General features: G+C 33.1%; 1 protein-coding gene across 2 annotated transcripts in view; it reads right to left on the bottom strand.

Moving 5' to 3' along the window:
* Positions 1 to 11,412: 11,412 nt before the first annotated feature.
* Positions 11,413 to 26,897, bottom strand: part of USP15 (ubiquitin specific peptidase 15) — a 111,154-nt gene continuing 95,669 nt past the window's right edge. For both annotated transcript variants that reach the window (XM_090273544.1, XM_090273545.1), the window contains 13 exons: positions 25,649 to 25,807; positions 25,345 to 25,569; positions 21,909 to 21,992; positions 21,716 to 21,810; positions 21,434 to 21,625; positions 20,433 to 20,548; positions 19,982 to 20,254; positions 19,527 to 19,597; positions 19,064 to 19,179; positions 18,269 to 18,418; positions 16,996 to 17,099; positions 13,901 to 13,989; positions 11,413 to 11,859 (listed from right to left, as the gene is read on the bottom strand). In XM_090273544.1, the coding sequence (XP_090129670.1) occupies positions 11,677 to 11,859; positions 13,901 to 13,989; positions 16,996 to 17,099; positions 18,269 to 18,418; positions 19,064 to 19,179; positions 19,527 to 19,597; positions 19,982 to 20,254; positions 20,433 to 20,548; positions 21,434 to 21,625; positions 21,716 to 21,810; positions 21,909 to 21,992; positions 25,345 to 25,569; positions 25,649 to 25,807 (1,857 nt within the window). In that variant the 3' untranslated portion in view covers positions 11,413 to 11,676. The remainder of the gene's footprint in view (positions 11,860 to 13,900; positions 13,990 to 16,995; positions 17,100 to 18,268; positions 18,419 to 19,063; positions 19,180 to 19,526; positions 19,598 to 19,981; positions 20,255 to 20,432; positions 20,549 to 21,433; positions 21,626 to 21,715; positions 21,811 to 21,908; positions 21,993 to 25,344; positions 25,570 to 25,648; positions 25,808 to 26,897) is intronic.

Genomic DNA, 26,897 nt, shown 5'->3' with positions numbered 1-26,897 from the left:
GGAGATATATCAGATAAAATATTGCTATGAGCAATGTCCGAGATTTTACTGACTATATTTAATTCTAAGATTTTATGGTTTTGGTCTAATATTTAAGTCTTTAATCCATTTTAAGTTTATATTTGTGTGTGGTGTAAGAAGGTGGTCTAGTTTTCTTTTTCTGTATGTATGTGTCCAATTTTCCCAAAAACATTTATTGAATAAACTATCTTTAGCTCACTGTATGTGCTTGCTTCCTCTGTTGAGTAATAATTGGCTCTGAAGTTGTGGTTTATTTCTGGGCTCTATTCTGTTCCATTGATCTATGTGTCTGTTTTTTATGCCAGTACCATGCTGTTTTGATTAATTGCTTGAAAAAGAATAAAACACCTAGGAAATAATCTAACAAAGAATGTAAAAGACCTGTACTCAGAAAATTATAAGACACTGAAGAAAGAAATTGAAGATACAAATAAGTGGAAGCACATACTGTGCTCATGGATAGGAAGAATCAACATCATTAAAATATCCATACTACCCAAAGCAATCTATAGTTTCAATGCAATTCCTAAGAAAATCCCACGATGTATTTCACAGAACTAGAATAAATATTTCAGAAATTTATATGGAACCACAAAGGCCTTGCATAGCAACAGCAATGCTGAGAAAGAACAAAGTTGGAGGAATCATGCTAGCTAATAACAAACTATACTGTAAGGCCATAGTAATCTTTCCCGTTTTTAAAAGATTGAGGTCTTTCCTTATTGTTAAATATTGAGAGTTTTTAAAATATTTTGGGCACAAGTCCTTTACCACATGTATCAGTTGCAAAGATTTCTCTCCCAGTCTGTCACTTGTCTTTTAATTCTTTAACAGTGTCTTTTGCAGAACAGAAGTCTTGCAATTTTCATAAAGTCTAAATGATAAATTTTTGTATCATGCCTTTGGTGTTGTAACTATGATTATTTTTGCCTAACCCATAGCCACAAAAATTTTTTTTCTTTTTTCTTTTCTTTGCTAGAAATTTAGTTTAATCAGTAGTATTTCTTCTGTGTTTGGTAGAACTCACCAGTGGAGCTATTTAGACCTGAGGTTTTCTGTTGGAAGACTTGCTTCTGATTCAATTCTCCAGGTAGCTCTAGGACTATCCAGGTTATCTATTTTGTCTTGAGTGAGGCTTTTAAGTTTTTCTCTCTCAGACATTATTTTCATTGAACTTGTCAAATTCATAAAGTTGTTTGTAGTGTTCCCTTATTCTTGCAATACCTGTATATTGTATAGTGATATCTTTCCTCAATTCCATATTGGTCATTATTGTCTTCTCTTTTTCATCACTGTGGTTAGAGGTTTATCAATTTTATTGATATTCTCAAAGAATCAGCTTTTGGTTTTATTTTCTCAATTGTTCTTCTGTTTTTCATTTTACTAATCTCTGTTCTTATTGTTTTCTTCTCCTTCCTTCAGTTTCAATTGTTTTTTAAATTTTTTAAAAATTTAATTAATTTATTTTATAATCCTCACCAAGGGTATGTTTATTGATTTTTAGAGAGAGAGGAAGGGAGAGACAGAGAAAGGAGAGAGAAAGAGAGACAGAGAGAGAGAGAGAGAGAGAGAGAGAGAGAGAGAGAGAGAGAGTGAGAGAGAGAGAGAGAGGTGTGAGAGAGAGAGGTGTGAGAGAATCAATCAGTTATTTCCCATACACACTCTGACCAAGGACACACTTGCAACCCTTTGGTGCACAGGATGATGCTCCAGCCAAGTCACCAACCCAGGGTAACTCTATTTTATAAAATGGCCGTTTTAAGTAGAATCTTGGATGATACTGCTCTACTTTTATAAGCAATTAATGTTATAAACTTCCCTAAGCCTTGCTTTAGGTACATCACATATATTTTGGTATATTGTGCTTTATCATTTCCTTTCAATTCAAAATATTTTCTAATTTCTTTTTTTTTTTAATGATTTTGTTTCTGTTCTGTTTACTGTTCTTTTAGAATCAATTATTGAAAGATACATATATATTGCCATTTATTAATATTTTTTATCTTCTTAAAGAAGACCATTTAACATTTCATATAATATTGGTTTGATGGTGATGAACTCCATTAGCTTTTTCTTGTCTGGGAAGTTCTTTATCTGTCCTTCCATTCTAAATGATAACTTTGCTGGGTAATCTTTGTTGTAGGTCCTCACTTTTCATCACTTTGAATATTTTTTTGCCAATCCCTTCTAGCCTGCAAAGTTTCTTTTGACATAGCAACTGACAGTTTTATGGGAGCTCCCTTTTAAGTAACTGCTTTTCTCTTGCTGCTTTTGAGATTTTCTCTTTGACTTTAACCTTTGACATTTTAATTAAGATGTATCTTGGTGTGGGCCTCTTTGAGTTCATCTTGTTTGGGACTCTGTGCTTCCTGGAGTTGTATGTCTATTTCCTTCACCGAGTAAGGGAAGTTTTTTGTCATTATTTTTTTCAAATAGGTTTCCAGTTTCTTGCTCTTTCTCTTCTCCTTCTGGCACCCATATGATGTGAATATTGGTACACCTGAAGTTGTCCCAGAAGCTCCTTACACTATCATTTTGGGGTGAATCTTTTTTCTTCTTGATCTTCTGATTGGTTGTTTTTTGCTTCCTTATATTCCAAACCATTGATTTGGTTCTTAGTATCACCCAGTCTACTGTAAATTGTTCTTTATTTTAATTAGTGTATCCTTCATTTCTGACTGGATTTTTTTATGCTGTTGAGGTACTAAGTTCCTTGAGCATCCTTATAACCAGTGTCTTGAACTCTGCATCTGTTAGATTGCTTGTCTCCATTTTGTTTAGTATTTTTTCTGAAGTTTGTTCTGTTCTTTCATTTAGGCCACATTTCTTTGTCTCCTCATTTTGGCAGCCTTTCTGTTTTGTTTCTATATATTAGGTAGAGCTGCTCCATCTCCCAGCGTTGGTAGAATAGCCTATGTAGTAGGTGTTCTATAGGGTCCAGTGGCACAGCCTTCCTGTTCACCTGAGCTGGATACTCAAGATGCACCCCCGTGTGGGTTGTACACCTTTTTCTTGTAGTTGAGCCTTGACTGTTGTTGGCACATCCAGGGTCAGCCACTGACTGTGTTCTGTTTGGGGTCACTCAGCATAAGTTATAAAGCTATCTACAGATGACTGTTACTTGTGTTGGGCTGAGGTGCCCAGGTGAGGCCAAGCTCTGGACCAAGACTGGCTGCTGCTGGTGCCAGGCCTGGAGCTACTTAGCAAGGGATACAAGGCTCGCTGAAGCCAGATCCTGCTTGTTTGAAAGAATTCAGGGAAATCTAAGTATGGGCCAAGGCAAGCCATTTGTGTGAAAAAGTCACAGACAACAGCTTGGGTATGCTCAAAAGTTGGGGTGGGGTGGGGCAGGTACTCAGGAAATCACCAGGGTGTGGCAAACAGTGTGAGCCAGGTTGGAGTCTCAGATATGGTGCTACCTGCTGGCTCTATGGCTCTGTATGGGGAGGGCTCAGATAATGAACAACAGTCTCTCTCAGCCCTTCTGAGTGTGAGAAAGCTGCCTTCTACCTCTTGCCCCGATGCTGGACAATTCAGTTCCTCCCCATGTATCTCAATCAGCCTTTCAATCTACTGCCCCCATGCTGGAGCTCAGAGGAAGTGAGTCTGATTAAGTCTGTGCACAGGCTGTTTTAGAGGAACTACCTGAGACTCCAGCAGTTTCTGTCTTCCACAGCCTCAATCCCCACTGGTTTTTATAGCCAGAAGTTATGGGGACCTATCCTTCTGGCACCAAAATCTTGGGCTGGAGAGCCTAGTGTGGAGCTGGGACCCATCACTTCTAAAATACCCCTCCTGATTTTTATCTGCCACTGGTGGGTATGGGTACACCCTGTTGTGTCTCCACCCTTTCTACCGGTTTCAGTATGGTTTCTTCTTTAATCGTGTAGTGTAGGACTTCCATTCAACTTGATTTATGACAGTTCTGAATGATGGTTGTTCTATAGTTTTTTAGCAAAATTTTTAATTAAAAAGTTTTTAGAGAGGGGGAGAGTGGGAAACACAGATGTGTGAGGGAAACATCAATTGGCTGCTTCTCACATGCCCCCAACTGGGGACCTGGCCTGCAACCCAGGCATGTGCGCTGACCAGGAATCGAACCAGCGACCTTTTGGTTTGCAGGCCAGCACTCAACCAGAGCCACACCAGCCATGGCTAGTTGTAATTTTCAAGTCATTGTGTGAGGAGGCGTGTCATGTTTACCCATGCCTGAAGTCTATTTTCTAATTTCCTTGTTACTCCCTTGTGGACCCTTAGGTTATTTAAAGTGTTATAAAATTTCTAAAATTTTTAAGTATTTTAAAGATTTTAAAAATGATTTCTAGTTTAATTCTATTATGTTCAGAAAACATATTTGGCATGATTTAAATTTCAGAAAGTCCCTTAGAATTGCTTTAGGGCCCAATATATGGATTATCTTGGTGAATATTCTATATGCAGTTAAAAAAAATGCATATTTGACTGTTATGTGGAATATTCTAAAAATATGAATTAAGTCAAGTTGGTTGATAGTGTTACATCTATAGTCTTATTGACTCAGTCTTATTCTATCAGTTACAATAGAGGCATAACGATATCTCTAATTATAATTACAGATTTGTCCATTTTGATATACAGTAGCCCCTCTCTATATCGCGGTTCATTTATTGCAGCCTCACTGTATCGCGGGATTTTTAAAATATTTATTTATTGTGGATTTTTCGCTATATCACGGGATTTTGCAGTACTGTATACGTATGTTGTTCAAGTTACACAGGTTTAAGAGTGTAGAATACGTTTAAGAACATAAGTAGTATTTATAAGTGTGGATGCTCCTGGCTGGCAGTGCGCCAGTCTTCAGACTCATGAATAAATACCTCGCGCTTTGCTGATTTAAAAAAAAAAAAAAAAAGTGTGGAAAAGGTTAATAAGGGACTGGGAACGGTTTATAAGTGTGTGGGAAGGGCTTATAAAGCCTTAAAATATAAATACTAAAATAAATTTAAGGTTCCTACTTTGCGGATTTTCACCTATCGCGGGGAGTCTAGAACGTAATGCCTGCAACAAGTGAGGGAATACTGTAACTGTAGTTACCCTAGTTTTCTTTCAAGTAGTATTTGCACAGCGTATCTTTTCCTTTACATTTCACCTATGTTTTTAAAAGATTTGTTTATTTTCAGAGAGAGAGAAACATTGATTGATTGCCTCTTGCATGCCCCCAACTGGAGACCTGGCCTGCATCCCAGGCACGTGCCCTGACTCAGAATCGAACCTGTGACCTTTGTTCACAGGCTGGCACTCAATCCACTGAGCTACACCAACCAGGATCCACCTGTTTGTCTATATTTAAGGCAAGTTTCTTGCAAAAAGTTTATATAGTTAGGACTTGATTTATCATCTATGATTTTATCCTTAGGGGTTGAATTGTGTCCCCTCAAAATTCATGCAGTTATTTACTACTGGTTAAATTAAAATACTCAATATATCCAAACACAATAAAAGCCATAACCTCTGAAATCTGAATTTTTTAACTTAGATAATTTTAGATTATGATTTATGAAACTGGGGAAACAAGATAACATAATCCTTGTCTGCTGAAGGCAAAGATTCTAAATGTAAAAGCAGTGAAGTTAGGCTCAAAATAGCTTTAAAAATTGTATGTGCTAGCACATAACTGGATTCTTGTATCCATGAAGAAATTTTCAAGCTTACCATCACACCAAGACTTCTGCTCCAAGTCTTTCCGAGGAGCTAGGAGAAAAATGTACACAAATGAACAAATATTAATTTGACACATACTACTGATTATTCTTTTGCTAAACACATATATACACACATACACACACATGTGTGTGTACATATGTATATATACACACAATTTAAGAACAACTTCAAAAGCTGGATCTGAGCCTTCCATTGAAGAAGTCTTTTATGGGGATAATAGTATTCTTGTTGTCCAAACTAGAAAATAACTGCCTTATTTTGCAAAACCTGAAAGTTCATACCTCTATATTCATTAATGCAATCCTTGCAAAAAAAATGGTATCATTTGATGGTTGAGAAAAACGAAATTCAAAGGCAAATGTCTTATTTAGAGCCAGCTCTGGTGACATGGTTCTAAATATAAAATGTTTCCTACCTATCTCACTGCCTTCCAGCAAACACTAACCAAGTCATCTATGGTTATTGATATTCACTGTTTGACTCTGCAGTATTGCTTCAGCTCATATAATGGAAACATGGCTCAAAATTGAATGTAACTGAGTTTTATGAATAGAAGTGTTTTATCCTACTAAAGCCACTCAGTATTTAAATGTCCTATAGGAATTCCATCTTAAATTTTAAAACACCCCCCCCCCCAAATTAGAGCAATTCTAAATTAACTCGTTTGTAGGTTGCTTAGTTTTAAGTAATTTTCAGGACACAGGAATTAGGGCATTCAGGGGATGAACAATGACCTGGGCATCTTGAGCTTCTTGAGGAAAATGAGCTAAAGGACATGATGGGATTAATTCTGATGAATTCATAAAATTTAAAAGTTGCCCAATTGATATAATAGAAAGATGATTATCACTATAAAGAAAATACTTTCACTACTAATAGGGAGAAATCAAGGTCAGATGAAAGCAGGCCCAGGTGAAAGAATGAAGGCCACACGTAAGGCCAGATATAGCAGAACACGAAATGAATTATTTAAAACCTAGCGCACCTAAGAATCTGTGCGCGGAAGAATAAGGAATTACAATGTCTGTTAACCTACAAAGTTCCTTTATGGTTTAAAAGAAAATACTATAAAAAAGTTTCAATGACACTTCAGTTTAAGATGTTACAAAGTTTACGTATCTGAAAGACTAGTAATAAGAATTAAAAGGCAAGGTAACATTCAAGCTTTAAAACAACAGTTTGGGAAGTGTTAAGAATTTTCATTACTGAGATAAGTGTTAAGAATAAACATTATGGGAAAAGGCTGTTAGGATGTTTCCATATGTATTGTTTTACTTTTATGTGCATAGATTTAATTCCATTGCTTCACCAAACTCTATAGAACAAGCCAAAAGTTCTTGATATGAGGGAAACTTTGAGCAAAATGAGGACCAACTTCAACCATGAGTTTCTATAGTGGAACAGTTAATTAGCAATACAATTTAAACATTTAAAATATTTGCTTTGTGCATATTTAAAATGTGCAGTCTTATTTTTCAGCATTTCCATTAAAACAAACAATTTTCAAAGATAGTTGCATTTTTAGCTGTTTTGTATAATCACATTTAACAGACGTTTCTAGGGGAAAAAGAGACATAAAAATAATCTGATTTTCTCTGTCCTTTGAGTTTAATCCAAAATATTATGTTAAATTTTAACAGTTTATTCACTTTCTGAATTCCCTTAATAACCTAGTTTTTTCCTTTCACAACCCCAGCAATTTCCAGGCTCCGAAAGGCAGAGCTGAGATATAATTAGACCATGGTATGTATGATACAGGGTAAAAATGCATATATTGGTCAAAAATAATTTTTGTACTTTTTCATATTACCCACTTTAAAATTCTTTACCCCATCATTAATGCAAATTAGGCTTGATCAATATTTGAATTTTTACCATGTGCATTTTTTCTTCCCAATTCTGATACTTAGAAACCTATTCCATGTAGCTTACAAAAATTTAAATATACTAATCCAGTTTTGAACGGAAGTTTTGTTGCCTGAGCTTTTTTGAAATCCTTTGCTTAATACATAGTAAATATCAATTAAGCACATGAAATACATACAAAATGAATTAAAATGCCCCACGAAGCTAGAATAATGCTCACAAAAAATTGTATGTATTTCTCATTAGAAAAATCTGATAACAAAACAATATAGCATAGCTCTGCAACTTAATATGTAAGTCAGCAGGAAAAACCCCTTTTTTCCTTTCTCTATCCTCTGGCACTTAAATGAATTGCCCATTATCAACAAAATTGTGTTTTCAGGAGAAGCTTTTTTTGTAGAGTAAAAAATATGAATAATGACTTCCAATACTCTTCTTTGGCTCTAAAAATGAAATTTTCCTTTTCACTCTTCGGAGATTTTAGAAAACTTATTTCTTCCCCTAATGTACAAGAGTTCTTCACATTTCTACTTTACTAAACTGGGGAGAATGTGCTCATGTACATGGTATAAGTAAAGATCAGAAGCATATAAAGTAGGCATGGTGGGAAGCGGGCAGTAATGAAACACCTCATGTGTAAAGAACTTAAATAGATTACAAATTGGCCTGCTTTTGATGATTACAACGCACCAGTGACATACATTCCTCCTCTCTGGGTGGAAGACTCCTGTTGGCAGGCTGCCCCCAACCCCTTTGGTAAGGCACTGAATGAGACACCCCTCATCTTCTCTCAGTCTCCTCTGATGTCTTCCTTCTCATGTCGTCACCTTAGTGAAATTAGTTGATGAAAAATCACTGTCTTCATACTGTACCAATGGCTTTAGTACTTACTGATGTTCTTCGTGCCCAAATCAGTATTTTGTGTGGCTTTTCTATCTAGCTGCCAGGAAAGCAAGGATTAAAATAGGACTACTAAAACTACACATATTATAGAAGAAAGCAAGACATTTAAACAGCTTTTTCATACAGTTTAATTACAACTAAAGTATAGGTGAAGAAAAAGTCCTGAAAGCCAGGGTTGCATTTGGGGAAATGTAAAGAAGGGCACTTAAGTTAGATGAACAAGAAAAGGAAAAAATGCCATATAACATTTATAATTTTAATAAATGTACATAAGCTGAATTTTAAAAGGGAAAGGTTAATCAATATTCCAGCTGGTATCTTTTTTACTCAGTACTCAAATGCTGAGCTGGAGATACTTTTGGACGCAGTTACTAGACTTCAAGATGACTTTTCTATTTAGACTGAAGAAAAAAGTAATGAATATACTGCATAGTTCACAAAGCACCTTCCCATAAACTACATGAGCTCATTTAAACTCTCAACAATCCTGTGAGGCTGTAACAGTGGGAGGTATTACATACATCTCAGGATAAATTATGGACTCCACCACACAGAAACCATGTGAAAACCTGAGAGTATTACTTAACTGCTTTGTACCTTGGTTTCTCCACGTGAAAAATGGGGATGGTGACTGTCCCTACCTCAGAACTACTGTGGTAAATGAGATATATACATAACACTTTAATATAGTGCCTGGTCTATGGTGAGTGCTCAATAAATGCTGCTGTTATTATCATCATCATTTTACATGTAATGAAACAGACTGAGAGAGAGATTAAGTTCAAAGTCGTATGATTACTAAGTAGCAAAGCTAAAAGTAGAATTCTAGACTGTATGTATTCTTTCCACCCTGTATTACCAATGAATACCTACTTTTAGAGTATAGATGAGTCTTTTGCAAGATTTTTAGTTTATTTTTTTGCAGTTGATAATGTCATTTCAGTTTGACAAATTCAATGGCATTAACAACATCATTTCCAGTGGGAACAGAATTACAGGCATTAAAAAGGAATGGTATCTATGTACAATTAGGGTGGAGATTGGAATCTAGGGTTAGAAAGTTAATTTTGGCTTTTCTCTAAGCCTCAGAAAAATGGAAATATAGTCTATTAGCTGGTAGACAAGTAGGAAGACTGCAAGCTCTGTGACTGCAGCAATATTTGTTTACTCTAGAGATGGTAGAAGATTAGTAGGTGCACAAACATCAGTTTAATGAATGATTAAATTTAAAAAATCAACTTTAAAACATGTCCTTAAACAGTAGGATTCACTTGCTCTGATATGCTTTCTTTTACATTTTTAACTACATGGTAACTTCAAAAAAACCTAGCATATAGGCAGTCACCTATCCATTTTTATCCAAAGATTCAGAGTAAGAAATAAAAGACTAAATAAGGCCTTGAATAGCTTTATTGAAATCTGTATAAATAAACATGCACATTTCAAATGTAAACTCAAGTGAACTCAAGTGCAGACAAAATTTTAACCTCTGTCATGCAGGAGGTTAGTTTACATTAAAAAAAAAGAAAAGAAAAAGAAAAAAAGAAAAATAAGGAGAAGAAGAAAAAGAAAAAGAAGAAGAAAACCAAAAAACAAACCCAAAGCAGCTTTTAAAATACCAGGATGAAAAACCAGCTTTAATATCAGGTATAAAGCAAAGCCATGATCAACATACCTCATTTATTTATTATCCTGGTCAAATGCATTATTTTTTAAACTTTAAATGCTAACATAAATAAATAATTTACCAAAATGTGCACTCACAGAGTGAACTTTTATTTACAATACACAATTTATAATCTATTGTATTTGATTAGTTCAAGTGAAGAACATTATATTTTTGCTTTAATAACAGTGGGACACAAAGCAATTTCTCAGGTAGTCGATATGTGAAATGTGCCCCAGCATTTAGATTTTCTATTAAAGGCAGTATTGTTTGCCAATTGACAATACATTCTTTGAACTAGATCAAAGGGAAAAAGCAGCGAATGAAAAATGTTTCAACTGTTCACACATATTTTTGGCATCCTGGATCCTTAAATGTGGTGAACTAAAATCAAATCCAAGGTTTGTATGCTTTATATACTGTACAGGTTCTAACTCTGGAACATGCAAATGCCAATTCTCTTATAGCAAGTTACCTTCTGAGAAAAGCTGTAAGGCTATGGTGAATTCCATCAGGAACACACAAAGAAAGTTAACAGACCTACCTTTAGAGCCAATTGTCCATTAATTATTTAAAGGCCAGTGTATGAAAAATTTCTCATCCTAACCTTGATGTAATTATTACTATGGATACAGAATACTATTAAGTCTGTCCTTATATTACAGTAATTGGGAGAGCTAACTTGCCAAATTACAAAAAAATGGGGTAGAGAAAAACAGACAGCCAAAATTTTAATTTTGGACCAACACCAGATTAAAGACATGCATTTTAAAGCAAGTCAAAAAGAATTTGAATGTCTAAGGAATAGATCCTGATAGCTGTAAAAAATACTTACATTTAACTGAAAAATTACTTTAGATGTAGTATGAAATCTAGAACCTGTTTCCACAGTAGCAGTAAGATGATATTTAATGACACTATGAAAGGATATAACTTACTCAAGATTGTTTCTTCTATTATGATTTGTTTTTTTAATAGGCCCACATTGATTACCAGGGATAGTTTGAAAATTTGGTTTTCCAAGAATACTACTGCAGTATTTATGCCACATTGATACTGTAGCTAAATATCATAGTAGTATATGTGGCAGCCTAATGCACATAAACTAGATTATCCAAAAACTAAGTTCAGCCATAGTTTTCTTGCAGTATTATTAGAGCAAAATAAATGACCAACATCCACAAATTTAACATTTGTCATCAATTAACTCACATCCAAAAACTTAAAGAAAACATAATTCATCAAAACAGCAGCAAACTTAAAAGGGATTTATTTGTGATTTCCTATATATATTTAGCTTGTAAATACAAGACTGTAAATGTATTAAGAGACAATTTCTGTTAAAGTTTTCATTGTGTTTCACTTCAAGTACTGCACAAGTTAAAATCAGATAAAGGATTTACATTCGGTTATCTGAAACTCCCCATCTCAGACTTTTGTTTAATGTGGTGGATAACTTCATTTCAATAGATACCACCAGCAGGAAAGTCTCTCTTTTATGGCTTCTAGGACTTTCATTAGTTAGTGTGCATACAGTTTTCGTTTTCTATATCATTGTCATTATCATTGCTATCTTCGTCACTTTCTAACGGGATGCCTGTGGCAGCTGAAGCACCTTTAGTTTCTCGGTCAAGAGGGAAAAAGCCAGTTCCACTGAAAGTGTCTTGCCTCTGGTAGAAGAGTACATATGCTGCTTTGGACTGTAAAAACAAACAAAGGATGTTATAAAGGTCATTATTCTCAAAGGTCACATGAAATATAGTATGAATCTTTAGCTGGCAACCAATTTTAATGATAGGGCATAAAATCAAATTGAAAAACCACACTGGGTCAGATGGCAGTTATGAACATTGATTAAATATAAGATGACTTCTACTTAGAAGTGAAGAATGGTCACTGGAATTTTAACATTTTTATTCTCTTCTAAGTTAGTTGGACAGATGAATAAATGCAACTATATTACAGGTTAACCCAGTTACTCTAACATGAAATAGAATTCTACTCCTTCTTTCCTCCTTTCTCTAAGGAAAAGACAAGCTTCTTTCTAATACTAATCACACTGTTCTATGTTTGCTGTCAAGTTCAACTCTTCTTCAATCATTGCTGTGTATCTTTAGTGAGGCCTTTATTTTCTAGAATTTTTGGCATTAAAAGCCTTCCTCACAGCCAGGGTAGTAGTCTGACATTCACCATTCACTCTTCTGCATATTTCTCAATTCAATATGACCTAATGGTTGCACCAACCATTGTAATGAAATAGTTCTCACTAGGGTCAATAACCTCCTGTAAATAAATTAAATAAATGCCTTTTTAAAACTTCTTTTAGTCAATTTCTCTATAGCATTTAATGTTTTACTACTCTTCTTTCCTGCATCCAACCATTTTTAGTTTCTGTGATACTCCTTTTCCTTAGATCTCTATGGTTTCTTCTAACTCCTCTGTGGGCTCATTAAATCCTTCCCTTAAAAAAAAAGTCATGTTCTGTCTGCAGCCCACCACTCTTTCTCAATGTGTATCTTCTTCCAACCCTTACCTGAAACCCACAACTCAAATTTATTAACTTAAGTCAGTTCTCACACCTGACCTCTAATCCTGTGAGTCAAACTACCTAAGGAAAATGTCCATTTCACATAGCTGTTGTACAGGTACCTCAAACTTCAACAGCAAATTCTTCCTATATAGTTCATATTTTGGTGAATTATGAAGTAAGAGTTATCTTTTAACTTTTTCCTCTCTGCATCTCTATATCGCCACTTATTTCTAATCTTAATTTAATTCTGTCTAGTAAATCTCATAAATCCAGTCTCCCTTTATCTGTACACTACCACTGCTTTAAATTTATTATTTAATTTTTAAAAAAATTTTCAATTACAGTTGACATACAATATATTAGTTTCAGATGTACAACATAATAAATTTAGAAGCTCTCACTTCTTAAATTACACTACAGCCTTCTTTCTGTTGGAGGCAGAATATGATGGCTTTTTTTGCCTTTTTCAATGCCTTCCAATATATCTTCTAGTGTTCTCAGACAGATATTAAGATACAAATGTAATAATATTCTTTTGTTGCTTAACAATCACCCAGTGCTTCTCAGACTTAAAAAAGAGTCTAAATAATGAAGAATGGCATCTTTCTTGATCTGAGTTCCAAATTTAGCTAATTTCTGCCCATATCCCTAACAAGAATTTTTTCTTTCAGTAATACCAAATTATTTGCTGTTCCCCTAACTGGCACGGTCTGTCATGCCTCCTTACTTTTTTGTAGGTACTATTCTTTTTGGGTAGAATATTTTGCTTCTTTTGTCCAATGCACTCCTATTTGTACTTGTAGACTCAGGTTAAATACTACAACCAACTGAGTCACCCAGCCAGGGCAAAAAATAAAAAAATAAAATAAAATAAAAAAAAAATTGGTTTTTCTATTTTAGCATACAGACTTAAAGTAGTCAATGTCTAGAAATATCTGAGCCTGCTTTCTGGAGGAGATTTTTAGTATAAAAACAATTTATTATTTTTTTATAGAAAACCCCAGTTTTCATTTTGAAAGCTACCAAGAAAATTTTCATACTGCAATTTATACTTCTGTCAGTGGGTAAATTCAGAAAACAAATTTCCACTTATGGAACAATTTTACATTTTAAAAATTCAGAGCTATTAAGAGTTGCTAGAATATAAGTGTCCCATAGACCCCTTTTAGAACTGAATCCCTTGATTTTCAGAAAATAAAAGACACACTTACCACAATCTGGTCTTCAGATGCAGTTGAGACACTACTGTCATCAAAGTAGTACCATTTTCCATCATCTTTATTTTTTGCAAAAGCAGTATCTAATAAAAAAAAATCACTTCTTTAACTGCAATGACTTATGGTTTCCTGGGGAGAACCCTTAAAACCTTAAAATCACCTATGTGAGGAAAACCTATTAAAATCATATGATAATCATCTATATAAGGCCTATTTATTACATATTCAACTGATTCCATTGATTAAAGGTTTTTAGAATGATTTCCTATAATCCACATGCCTAAGATATTTTTCATATAAGATGAATTTGTAACATTTTTCATCCCAGGGGCAAACAGACAGATTTATTATTTTTTAATTCACAGAATAACAATATTAATGATAATAAACAGTAATTAATATTTATCATGTACCAGGAACAGTGCCATGCACTTTACATGCATTATTTATAATGAAGGTATTATATATCAACAACATCATCATCATCATCATCATCATCATCCCAATTTTAGATGGGGAAAGTGAGGCATCAAGAAAAATTTAATTTGTCCAACAGTGTAACTGTTATGTAACTGAGGTAGGATTTAAACCCAGGTATGTCTCTGACTCCAAAATTTGAAACTTCAACCATAATTTAAAGTTTCTGTGACAAATGTTTTTCCAACAATACTATCCCACTAATTTGTAGTGGCTTTTACACCAAAATCATTTTCAATCTTAAACAGAAGTACAGAGCAAGAGAAAGGTAAAAAGTGATTAATTAATTTGCACAATTTTTAAATTTTTGCTTCACCTTTAAGTTAATAAAAAAAGCCCCTTTTCTATTCCATGCTTTATATAAACTACCTATTAACTGAGGAAACAAAGTTGCAAAATGTCCCCAAAACAATTATCTGCTGCCATAGCTTCTAAAACAATAATACTTTATAGGCCATGTCTTCTAAATAATTCTACCCCTCACACAAACAAAAATATATTGTTCTTCTGGGTGGACCTTATTGTGGGCCCTAAGTTTGTCAGTCTGAACTCACGACTGCTATACTTACAAATTAAAAAGAACTATATTGTTAGATTGAATAAAAAGACAAAATCTAACAGAAATAATAATAAGACAACAAATCCTACAAAAAGGCACAAAGAGTTGGTAAAAAAAAAACATCAAGAGAAAGCTAGACTAACATTTATAATTCTGAGAGGAACAAAAGGTCAAAAGGAATGTCAAATCCTGGTAAAAGGAGTAACATAAAGAAGAGCTACCCATTATAAACATAAATGCAACTAACTAAAAAAAAAAAAGCTAATAAAAACTGGTAAAAGAAACAGATAAATTGACACTTTCAATATAAGTCCTGAAATATTCCTCAGAGATAGAATAAACATGAAAAATGACCAGAGACAGTAATAATTTGAATTAATAAGGTTAAACTATTAGAGAAATATAAAACTCTGAATAGAAAATATCTGTTTTTCAAGCACACCAACATTAAGAAACAGACCATTTATTAAGCCACATGGAAGCCTTAATAAGTTTTATGGATTAATATAATACAATGCCCATTACAAAATAAAATTAAGAACAAAAGGAGAGCTTTATTAAAACCATTTAGAAAAGTACATAATTGAAAATACTGTATTCCAAATTTTATGGGATACAGATAAAGCAGCATTTAGAGGGAAATTTAGAACTTTTAGAATAGCCTTCAAAAGAGGAAAAAAAATGAAAGCAAAAAACATTCAACCCCAAAAGTTGGGAAAAGAACAACAGAGCAAATCCAAAGTAACAAGAAGAAAAATATACCAACGGGAAGAGAAGAAAACAATAAGATAGAATACATACATGTAATAACAAACAGGAAAAGTTAATAAAATGGAAAGCTAATTCTTTGAACAGAGTAATAAGACAGATCTGAGACCAATTAAAAAAAAAAAAGGCAAAGAAAAAAATATAGCATAAGAATATCATAAACAACTATTCTCAAATAAATTAGAAAACAGGTATATTTTTGGAAAAATAGAAAATGCCATACTGTGCACATTTTGGTAGGAGAAAACTGAGTAGACTTCAAAAACCAGGACGTATAAAGGACCCATGGACATGGACAACAGGGTGGGTGGGCAGGGCAGGGAAGAGCAACTAAGGAAAAATTGGGGCAACTACAACTGAACAACAACAAAAAAGCATGATGTAAATAGGAATGTTTAAGGATGCAGAGCCCAGGTAGGTGAATTTTTACAGGTAATTCTCTTAGATTTTCACGAATAGTTAATTCTTATACAATGATAACTGCCCCAGGAAACAGATAAAGAATCCCAGTCTGTTTTATTAGGGTAGACATTTCACTTACAAATTAATTGTAACAATCCTAAATAAAATTAATTAACCAAATCCAACGGGGTATATAAAAAATACTAAAAGATAAGTAGGATTTCCCAGGAATGCAAAAATGGTTCAATAGAAAAATCAACTGAAGAGTACAGACTGGTATAACCATCCTCGACAGCCATCTGGCAGTACTTAGGTACTCATGACCCAGCAATCTCACTTCTGGGTGTGTAGCTCAAAGAAACTCTCACAAAGGGAACCATAAACAGTGATGTTTATCAGTCTTACGGTGGTAGGAAGTTAAAGGCAATTTGGATGTCCACCAGTATGTAGAGAGAGAAAATAAGATATATCTGAGTCATGAGTTTATAAGCAACAGACTATATAGACATATCTTAAGTGTTGAGAGAAAAAGGTAAGATTTATAGCACAATATAAACCATGTAATTTAATGATGCATGATTTATAAGAGCATGTATGTTAAACACATTAGAAAGAGCAGGGGAAGGAGAATGAGTAAGGATAGGAGCCCTGAATAGACATGTAATCTTCCTGTTCTTTTAACTGAGGAGTATGAATAACTCAATTCTCTACTCCTGATGTCAAAAAACATTCAAAAGCAGATTCATTCATTAACCAATATTTACTGAACAACTACTACATGTAAGGCACATCTCATATTTTCCTTTAAGTGTAAATACCTTAAGAAAAGTTTGGAGTTCTCAAAACATCATAATTTTAGTAAAAAGGGAAATTGTCAACTTACAGTGTCCTCCTCCCATCCCTCCATAGTGGTTGGACACAGCAATCAAATTATAGCGGCAAGGACCTGCATTTGGATTAATTAGGAATTCCGACATATCCAAGTCACTGTTTTAAAAACAGATCAAGTTAGTTTTATGTTTTCTCTAAATGTAATGAACTCTATTCCCTTCTGTTGCATATGCAACATTCTTTGAAATGCAACCAGCTGTTTATAATTTGTCAATCATGAAACTGAAACATGACCATTTTATAGCTTACAGTTACCTTGAGCTATTCTTTTTGTACTTACCTCATTAAAAAGTGATAATGATTCTGAACTTTGAATACATCTCTAATAGCTTCTAGCTTATCATTACTTACGGTTCTTCTTGTACTTATATTGTCAAAATGCTATATTCTTGAAAAATTGGATGGTGCACAATTTTGCTAAAATTACTTTTTGGTTCTATAATTGCAAAACAATTCAAATTTTAAATTTATAATCACCAATTAGAATAAGCAATCTACAGAATGTTTTTAAATATTATATCATTTATACCCTTCCAATCACCTTTGTAATATATAACTGCCTTCAGCATGCTCTACTTCTTACCTTTATTAAGTAAATTTGGTGCAGAAATATCATGAAACGTATAAGAATACTATCAATGTTCTTTTAGCAAAATGGGACAGTGTAAAGTTCTTGTTGTAATATTTTGTTTGATGAAGTCCTTCTTGGACAACATAAATCAGAATACAACATTCCCTTTTGGTCCTTCTGAATTCCCAGGTATGTTTAGTGAAAGCTACAAAATTGTTATTGCCAGACTGCTTTATACCTTTCTACAGATATGATGTTGTATTCTCGACAATGCCATAAGAAAACTGAAGGATGGGTGACACAATAACACTACTGCATTATCTAAGCAGTTCCATTGTTCTGTTTTTATACATTACGTTAGTCTTTTTTAAAAGCATATTTAGGAATAATTGATGATTAATTCTTAGAAAAAAACAAAATCACTAAGGTCCTATGAATATCTTTAGATTTATGAACAAGGCCACTGAACCTATAATAATGTTATACAGAATTAGTGTTATTCTTTTTTAAGAATATCTTCTTTTTGTCCTTTGAAAAAAAAAATCTCTAAGTAGAAATAAAAATTATTACTGATCCTTACAAATTGTTAGAACTACTAAAAAATACACTCAAAAACTGAAAGTGGGCCCAATGCTATCTGATGTCGAAAAAAGTTCAAGCTGTCCAATGTTTATGAAGTATAACCAAAACTTACTTGATAGGAAAATCAACTAAGGTATCCAACTTGTCTCTCATATATCGACTGTAAGAAAATCGCTTAAGATGTACCACAAGTACTGGAGGCAGGGACCACAAATCCAATTTCTTTGTGGCTTGCTGATGTTCTTTACAATTTGGACAATACCTAAAAATAAACATTTAAAACATGACAGAGGCAATCAAAACTCCCTCTACATAAAAAGTTTGACAAGTTCTACATTGTTTCAGTGAGCAGTTATTATATGCCTAATATACACCAGACTGAAAGGAATTCCTGTTATTATTTTAAATACATTTCCTAAATAGAGTTAAGGTTATAAACTATCATATAAATAAGTATTCAAATAAATGACGAGAGCTAATTATTTTTCACTATGCTAAAAAGACACAGGTGTATTACAAAACTGCTGAGATACAGGTATTAGAAAACTCTCAAAATTTTTGGGCTCTAATGGAATAACACCACAAAACGTATTACAATTTTCCTAAAACAGTTTCTCTCAAAATGGCAGCACAGCTAAAATTTCTCAAGAAAAAGTAACTAAAATTTATTATTCATGGTAAAATGGTTATTATACAAAATATAGTAAAATGGGATTAAAGCTTAACATTATAATGCTTTTATAAACATTCTCATCCCTCTCAATAGAATAGTGTCATATAAAGAAATGCTTAGTATTTAAAATATGAAAGGGAATTTAGTTATCACCTTTCTAACTCCATATAGCACATACCTCAGTATAAATCCTTAAAAAAATATTAGAAACTATTATTTAACTTTGTTTCTTACCAAGGATCTTCAGCACCTAGCTTTTCTTTTGTTGTAAAGAGCTCAATACAATCTTTTAATTTCACAAAGGGTTTTTTAGGCGGTTTATATTCCACACTTTCATGTTTTTCAAAATCCTAAAGAGAAGTATTTCTTGAGTTAAGAGAACAAATGAAACAAAACTCATTTTAGTGATACCATCTTACTATAAATAGTAATGAAAAACTCCTAAACTTTCTCAAAAGAATCATAAAGCTTATTATTTCATTTGAGATTTATAGCACCCTTCTAAATAACTCCTCCATACACACCTAAAAACAACTAAATAGTATAAACAGAAAGTATGTTCAAAACCAACAAGTCTTTTCTAGTATATAACTAACCAATTTTATACTCGCAAAATAAACACATTTGGTAGAAGCCAAAGAACGTAACAAAACAGTGTAATCAACATGGAAAAGATAAAAAATGAGTCACCACTTACCTCAGCAGCATTTTCATCAAAATATCTTTTTTTCAAATCAGGATCCCAATCCAAAGCAAGAAAACATCTTTCTAAGGTGGAAAACATATTTTTTCTTTTATATTTAAAATGCATTAATGTTAAAGTCAGTGTATTTTATTGTTAAGATATATATATATATATATGAGAATAAACAAATAGCAGTCTTTTTAACTTTTATTAGGTGATCAGGGCAAATGCGAAGCCATTAAAGTATTTCAGGAGTTAAAACAAAACAAAACTTAAGCATAAGTCCAACCACTATTTAAATAAACACATATGTTTTAGTATACTTAGAAATTAAGGATTTAAGATTTTATTTAGGGAGATATGTAAATATTAAAATTCACGTACTGAACTTGGTGGTTTTCACCTAAAAGAAAACATGCTTTACTCAAGTTTAGCGCTCAGTCAAGCCAGTTTTCACGAACACTTACCATCTAGCCTAAGCTGCCTATCATCAAATCTTATATGTCTGGTATCATCTTTGATGTAGTTGATATCAGTATTGCCTAGGTTGTTAAACTGGAATGTAAACAAACGTTTTTTGTGTCCCGTGAGTTGACCTTTGCAAGTTTCTTCAGTACATAATCCATTTTCAGAATCATTATCTCCTCCAACTGAATCTTCAGACTGACTGTTTTCATTCTCAGAGGGAAGTTCTTGATCTTGGCTGGATTCATCATCTGGTTCATCTGTTTCCATTTCACCTAATTTTAGATATTAGAATTTAAACAATCTCAATGCTACATTTAAAAATTAATACTACCATTATTTTTCACACAGCCTTGCAGATATATTTTAGTTCCTCAATCCCCATCCTCTCAACTTTTCTCTGAGGCAATAATCCAAGTGAAGAGTTTTTACAATTTAATAGGAAAGTCTTACTTGGCGACCCTTCCTCATGTATGCCATTTGGGCCATTCCCATTAATATTTTGGTCCTTACAGCAGTGTAGGGATCCTTCAGTGTCTTCGGGTTCAGTAGATATTTTGACATATCGGCTTAAATAAAATTAGAAATCAAACAAGTTCAGTTCTATAAAGGCAAGGACTTAAAGTTTTCTATTCTTTAAATAAAACAGAACTTACTAATGTAACAACAGTGGTTATTTAGTAGATCCAAGGATAAATTCAGTCTCAAGATAAAGTTCCAAGTACAACTGACTAATCATTTGTTTTGATTGTCTTTATAAAAAGTTAATTTGTTCTCCTTGCATTTTAACATGCTTTTATGTGTTAAAAATCTGTGGCAAATAATTCTTCAGTTTAAAAAGTTATTGCATAAAAATCCTTATTTAGATGAAATATATATTATTGCTAAGATCATTTACTGTTGTGTGATGTGATCTTTATTGGTTATAGCACTACAATATTTAAAATAGGTATCTAAGAATACTAAATATATCAGCTATACAAGATAAAAGAAAGATATCAAGTGATATTCCTGATTACCTTAAAATTGAAAACAAGGTTATAGGAAGACAAAAAGCAGTTGCCTTACGATACTCTCAACCATGAAAGTTTATCCTTTTAAATAAAACTATTTATTTGCATGAGTTCTTAAATTAGCGGTAGTTATAAATAAATAAAACATAACCTTATTTCAGAGTATATACATGATAAACCTTTATTTTCTTCCAATTGTTAACTTCTGGTGTAAAACAGCTAAAAGAATTCATGTTTCCTGGGTTTGAAATTACCTTAGTAATGTTTTACATGATCAAGAATGTGGATTAGACTATACTTGGGTTTTTTAAATTGCTATCTGTCTAAACAAAGTTAAGATAATACAGACTTTCTAATTATATTCTGATAGTATCGTGCACATTTACTTTCTTTAGCTATTTTATATTTTATTTTGTTAATGTAGAATTATCTGACACTTACCACATTCTCAAAAGCAGGAGATTATAGAGTTTATCTTCAGTATTGTTTCGAGGTACAGCCATAAGAAAAGGCTGACCAAAAAGTGAAGAACCAGTATGGTGTGTATAACTTGAGTGTCTAAATTTTTCTCTTAGGCAAACAGGAATAACCACATGCTCTGTATCTTCTGTCCTATTGATGTTTATTTCAAACCTACAAAGACAAAATTGACTATAAATTCTGAAAACTTATTCCTTTGAATTTTTCTCAAGTAATATTTTGCACAATGAATTTTATACTTACACATAAATATCATCTCGCTCCATAATACTACTAAGGTTTTCATCCATTGCGAATATTCTGTGAAATCTATGATTGTATATGTCAGTAACTATCATCTAAAAAAACAAAACAAAACATATTTCTATTGAGCTGGTTTTACAACACTGCAAAATTGAACTCCAACTTAAATACTTCAAAACCAGAAACATCTTACCTTATCTGCAGGTACTCCTGATAAAGCAGACAATGCTGTACAAAGATCAAGTATGTTTCCAATTTTGGGCACAACTACTTTGTACTAAAACACAAAAAAAAATTGTAATGAATTTATTACTTTGCAAAAAATATTCAGTAGATGAGAATGGCCTCATGTTTGCTTCCTCACATTCACCAGGCATTTGTCTCACAGTGTCTCTCCAATCCTACCACCATCCCTGGTGACAATGTCCACATGGATTATCTATCTGTGCCTTACTGTTCATTTTCCAACCCAATAAACTTAGCATCATCTTTGAATACTCTTCAACGTTTTCACCTCCTATATTCAACTGGTTCTTCTATTTAACTGTTAACCTGACACTAACCTTAATCTTAAGAGTTCAAGCCCTTATCATTTGTCTCTGAATATTGCAAAAACCTCCTCCCTGGTCTTAGTCCATCCAATCTAAGCCTTTCTGATTTAATCTTTGCACTAGCCAGTCTTCTTTCTCAAATACAAATCTGGCCACTTAATCTCCTTAAAGGCTTGATAATCCTTAAAGGCTCCCCTAGTCTTTAGGGTGAAATCCAAACTTCCTATCATGGTATCAAGGTTCTATGTGATCTAGCTTCTGCTCACCTTATAATCTGCTTGCAGTTTCCAAAAGTGGGTCATGTCCTCTTTTGCCTTCAGCCCTTTGTACATGCCTCTTTCTTGGTCTATAATGCTTGTTTCTAACTTTCATGTTGTTTAAAACCTAATCATCCTTCAGGATTCAAGACAGGAATCATCACCAGTTTGGGTAGGTTATTCTTTTTGTGTACTCATACAGCACCCGGTCATAGCCCTTTTAACACTGTATGACAAACTTTTTGAGAACAAGGACTAGGAACACCTTTGTATTTCCAGCACCTTGCAGTATTAGAGTCTAATATGTAATACATGTTCAATACAATTACTAATAAACTTCTAGACCTAAAAAACTTCAGTGATAGAAAAACTCAAGTAGGCTAACTCAGTTAATTTCCCTTTCCTCTCCATCTGGTTAAAGCACAGAACTGAGGTTATCATTTTGTATTTGTGTTACTACTTCAAAGTGGAAAAAAAAGTCTCAATTCATCTGTACTGACCATGGCTTTAACCTCCACAAAGTGGTATTTTTGGTCATCAAGTAAGAAAAGAGGTAACTTAATGAAACCACATTGCTGAAAATATATTCCATAAATATAAATATATTTAACTTATATTAACCTTACAGGCTAATGTGTAACTTGAATGCAATCTATATAATATAGATTACTTTATATTATTGGCATGGGAGAGTAATGCCTTTAACAAAGGCACTGTAGAAAAAGATTATCTACATTTATTTTTTCGGTGCTGCAATAAAATTTTACTCATTGTTTTATATATTTTTTTCTTATTCCATTATACTAATTGGCATGTATTTGTAAAGTTACAAACTAGAGAAGCAAGGATGTAGTTTAGCATTGCTATAGTTTTCCTCCATTGAAAAAGATGTTAACAATCTTACAAACAAATGAATAAGTGAGTATCTAAAAGATGTGATTTTAGAAATGTGAACATATAGTCACCTGGCCAAAAAAAAAAAAAAAATCAGGTCTCTACAGGCCCTGCTCATGGATAAGGGCAGGTACCAAGTTTCTCTTGCTCTCTATAATACCCTCAGATGAAATACTGGCATGAGGGCACCAAGTTCAATGAGTTCATGAAGAAAACAAAAAGCTGCAGCAAAAGAAATGGGTGAAATTTGCTTAACTGAGTAAAAAACTAGTCTCTACTAAACTTTAATTACTTTTAATGAAAGGATCATATTTTTATAAAATTTACGGTGCCCTTGTTGATAGTAAATTCAAACACTTCCACTAAATGAACAGCAACATCAAATTTTGTTCAAAGTTTACCTTTCATATAGGTTTCATGAATATTGCTATGGGCTGAATTGTATCCCCTCAAAATTCTTATGTTGCCCTGGCTGGACGGCTCAGTTGGTTGAAGTATTGTCCCATACACCAAAAGGTTGCGGGTTCAATCCCTGGTTGTGGTGCATACGGAATCAACTGATTGATGTTTTTCTCTCACACAGATGTTTCTCTATCTCTGTTTCTCTCTCCCCCTCTCTCTAAAATCAATAAACATATACTTGGGGGAGGATTAAAAAAAAATACAAAACAACAGAGCTTATGCATGTGCTCTCTCTCTCCTTGTCATGTGAGGACACACCAAGAAGGAGGCAGTCTATAGACCAGGAACTAGAGTCTGCACTAGAAACCAACAATGCTGGCACTCTCATCTTAAGTCTTCTAGTCTTCAGAACTGTGAGAAAATAAATTTCTGTTGTTTAAACCACTTAGTCTATGGTAGTTTGTTATGGCAGCCTGAGTACAGTATGTAATACAATTATTATGTTCTAACTGTACTATCTGGCTGGAAGCCTAACCTAAGGACCTTAGTAAACAATCTTCTATATTAGGAACCATGTCTGCTTTGTTTACCAAACAGAGTTTTACACTGAGTAGGTGCCCAATAAATAGTTGAATGAATAAAATTTTTAAACGCTACTGCTGCAGTGGTACCTACAAGCATGAGGGTTGGAAATACAAAGATTTTACAAAGTGCATACAGAGATATTTATAATATCTTCAAAGAATTCATGGTCTAGAGAAAAGATTCAAGTAGAAACCAGAGGTCATGATTTTTGATAAGTGCTATAATAAAAATTGAGGCAAAGAGAAAGTAGAAGAGGAAGTAACTACTGTTATAGCGTGGGTCAAGTGTCACAAGCGAATTAGTTGATAATTAAAGGAAGACAATATAGAGCTTTGCTCCACAAATGTAAAATAATACAATTATAACACTAGGCAATAAAATCAGGCAGACAACTCATACAAAGACCTAGTATAGGGCTCTTGAATAAACAATATTTGATACTCCAAACTATTAAGATTAGTAAATTATCAAAGATAGTATTTTTAGTCTATATTTCCATTTCTCTTCCACATTCTTAAGATGCCTAAAAAGTACATGTATTTAAATTTATCATTATCTTATATAATGAGTCAAAATGTATTGTAGGTAGTAGTTTTACTTTCAACAGCCATTAGGAAAAATTATTTTCAGGTTGGAAAATAATACTATATTAATAATCTTTATAAGCTAATGTAAACCCCAAAATTGCAAAATCAAACAATCTTTCATTTTTCTTTGATAAGAAAAAGCCTTTTAAGAATTTTGTTTTTACATGAGAAATAATGATACTTTGCACATCCTTCACCCTTTCAAGTTTCTAAAAAGTTGTACTAATTTCCAAAGTACCTAGCTTATAAAATCTTACACAAACATCATTATTAGACCATGCTTGCGGCATAAGGACTAAATACGATTTTTTTATAAAAAATAGCAAATGCTAAAAGAAAAAATCATTACTAACCTGCATGGGTTTGGTAAGTGGATCCATTCTAACTAAATAAACTTCCAAGGTACGTTCTTTTTTCATAGGCAATGGAAGTGTCAAGTAACAAAAAGGATCAAATGTTACTGAAATCTTAGCACATTCAGGACAAACTAGAGTTGATTTAAAAAGGCCATGAAATATATCTACTATGATAGAATCATTTCTTTTTAAATGGTTTTCCCAGGCTTCTTCAGCAACTACCTATGAGGAAAGCACACACATATTACACAGAGGCACCACATTATTAAAACAATGGTGACAATATCGTCATTAAATTTACCTTATCTGGTCTACCATCAGCATCTTTTAATTGTATATATGGTTTTTTCCTAATTCTATTCAAATCCTCATGTAGTCCATCTAATAAGAAAGCTAGTAGTTCTTGACAGTCCTGCTGCTGGTATCCAGAGAACTGAGGCGCAAAACGTCCTACTTGTGTCTGGAAGAAAAGCAAAACTATGAAATCAGTTTCAGGGACAACACTAATTAAAAAAAAAAAAAAAAAAAAAAGTCAATTCTCAATATTCATGGATTCCACATTTGTGAATTTACCTCTTTGCTAAAATTTATTTAAATCCCAAATCAACTATTGGCACTTGTATAGTCTTTTGCAGGTATGATAACTGCATATATAAATATAATTGCATATCTAAAAATATTTAAAAATAACTAATATATAAAGTAGAAATGCTGACCTGAGGAAAGAACAAGGAGAAAATATGATAAAGTTTTGTACAAATAATTAGGAAACACTAAAGATTATATTAAAATTCAATATGTATGGGTCACTAGAAAAAAATTACAGAGCTCTCATTTAGTTTCTGTGTGTAAAAAGATGATAAATCTCACGGAGGTTAACGGGAATATCCATGTTGGCATATAATGTTCATAGTCTTTGCAGAACTACCTATTTTTCTGATGAGACTAAAAATATGTGCAAGAAGTCAGATATCAAAAGCAAATTTACACAATTTTAAGACAATATCTAGCAAAATGAAACATATGAAACAATGCGTAAGGGTTGAAAAATGGTTTGTTTGAACTAGTTTGTCCAAAGTTTAGAAAGTTAAATGCATAAGTTTCTTTATTATTGTTTTTTATTTTTAAAGAACTGGTATAGTTAATGTTACCTAGCTGTCCTATATGAATGTCATTTAAGATGTTTGTATAAAAATGGCTGAAAACTGCTATTCTCTTGAAAATTTTAATAACAAATTAAACTACTTGAGATTTGATTGATTCTAAGAAGTAACCAGTTTAAACTTAAAAATTTAAGAATTATATATAAAATTTCATTTTTTTCATTATTTCATTACTTTCTTTCCCACTCCCCAGAGACTTAAAGACATTTTAAAACTAATCATCTGTCCCATACCCCAGCTAGAAAATTTAATACCACAAATAATGCTGTTTATCTATTTATGTGCTGTGTCCCTTTGCAAGGCCACAAACCATTGCAATAGCTATGATTTTTACCCCCCCCCCCCACAAAAAAAAATTCCTGTTGTCTTGTGGTGGACATCATTGAA

The sequence above is a fragment of the Furipterus horrens genome, unplaced genomic scaffold (assembly GCF_987537825.1).
Source record: "Furipterus horrens unplaced genomic scaffold, mFurHor1.1.pri manual_scaffold_4, whole genome shotgun sequence".
In the NCBI taxonomy this organism is placed as follows: Eukaryota; Metazoa; Chordata; class Mammalia; order Chiroptera; family Furipteridae; genus Furipterus; species Furipterus horrens.
Note: the sequence above shows the minus strand (reverse complement) of the source record. Positions and strands in the feature narration are given on the sequence as shown.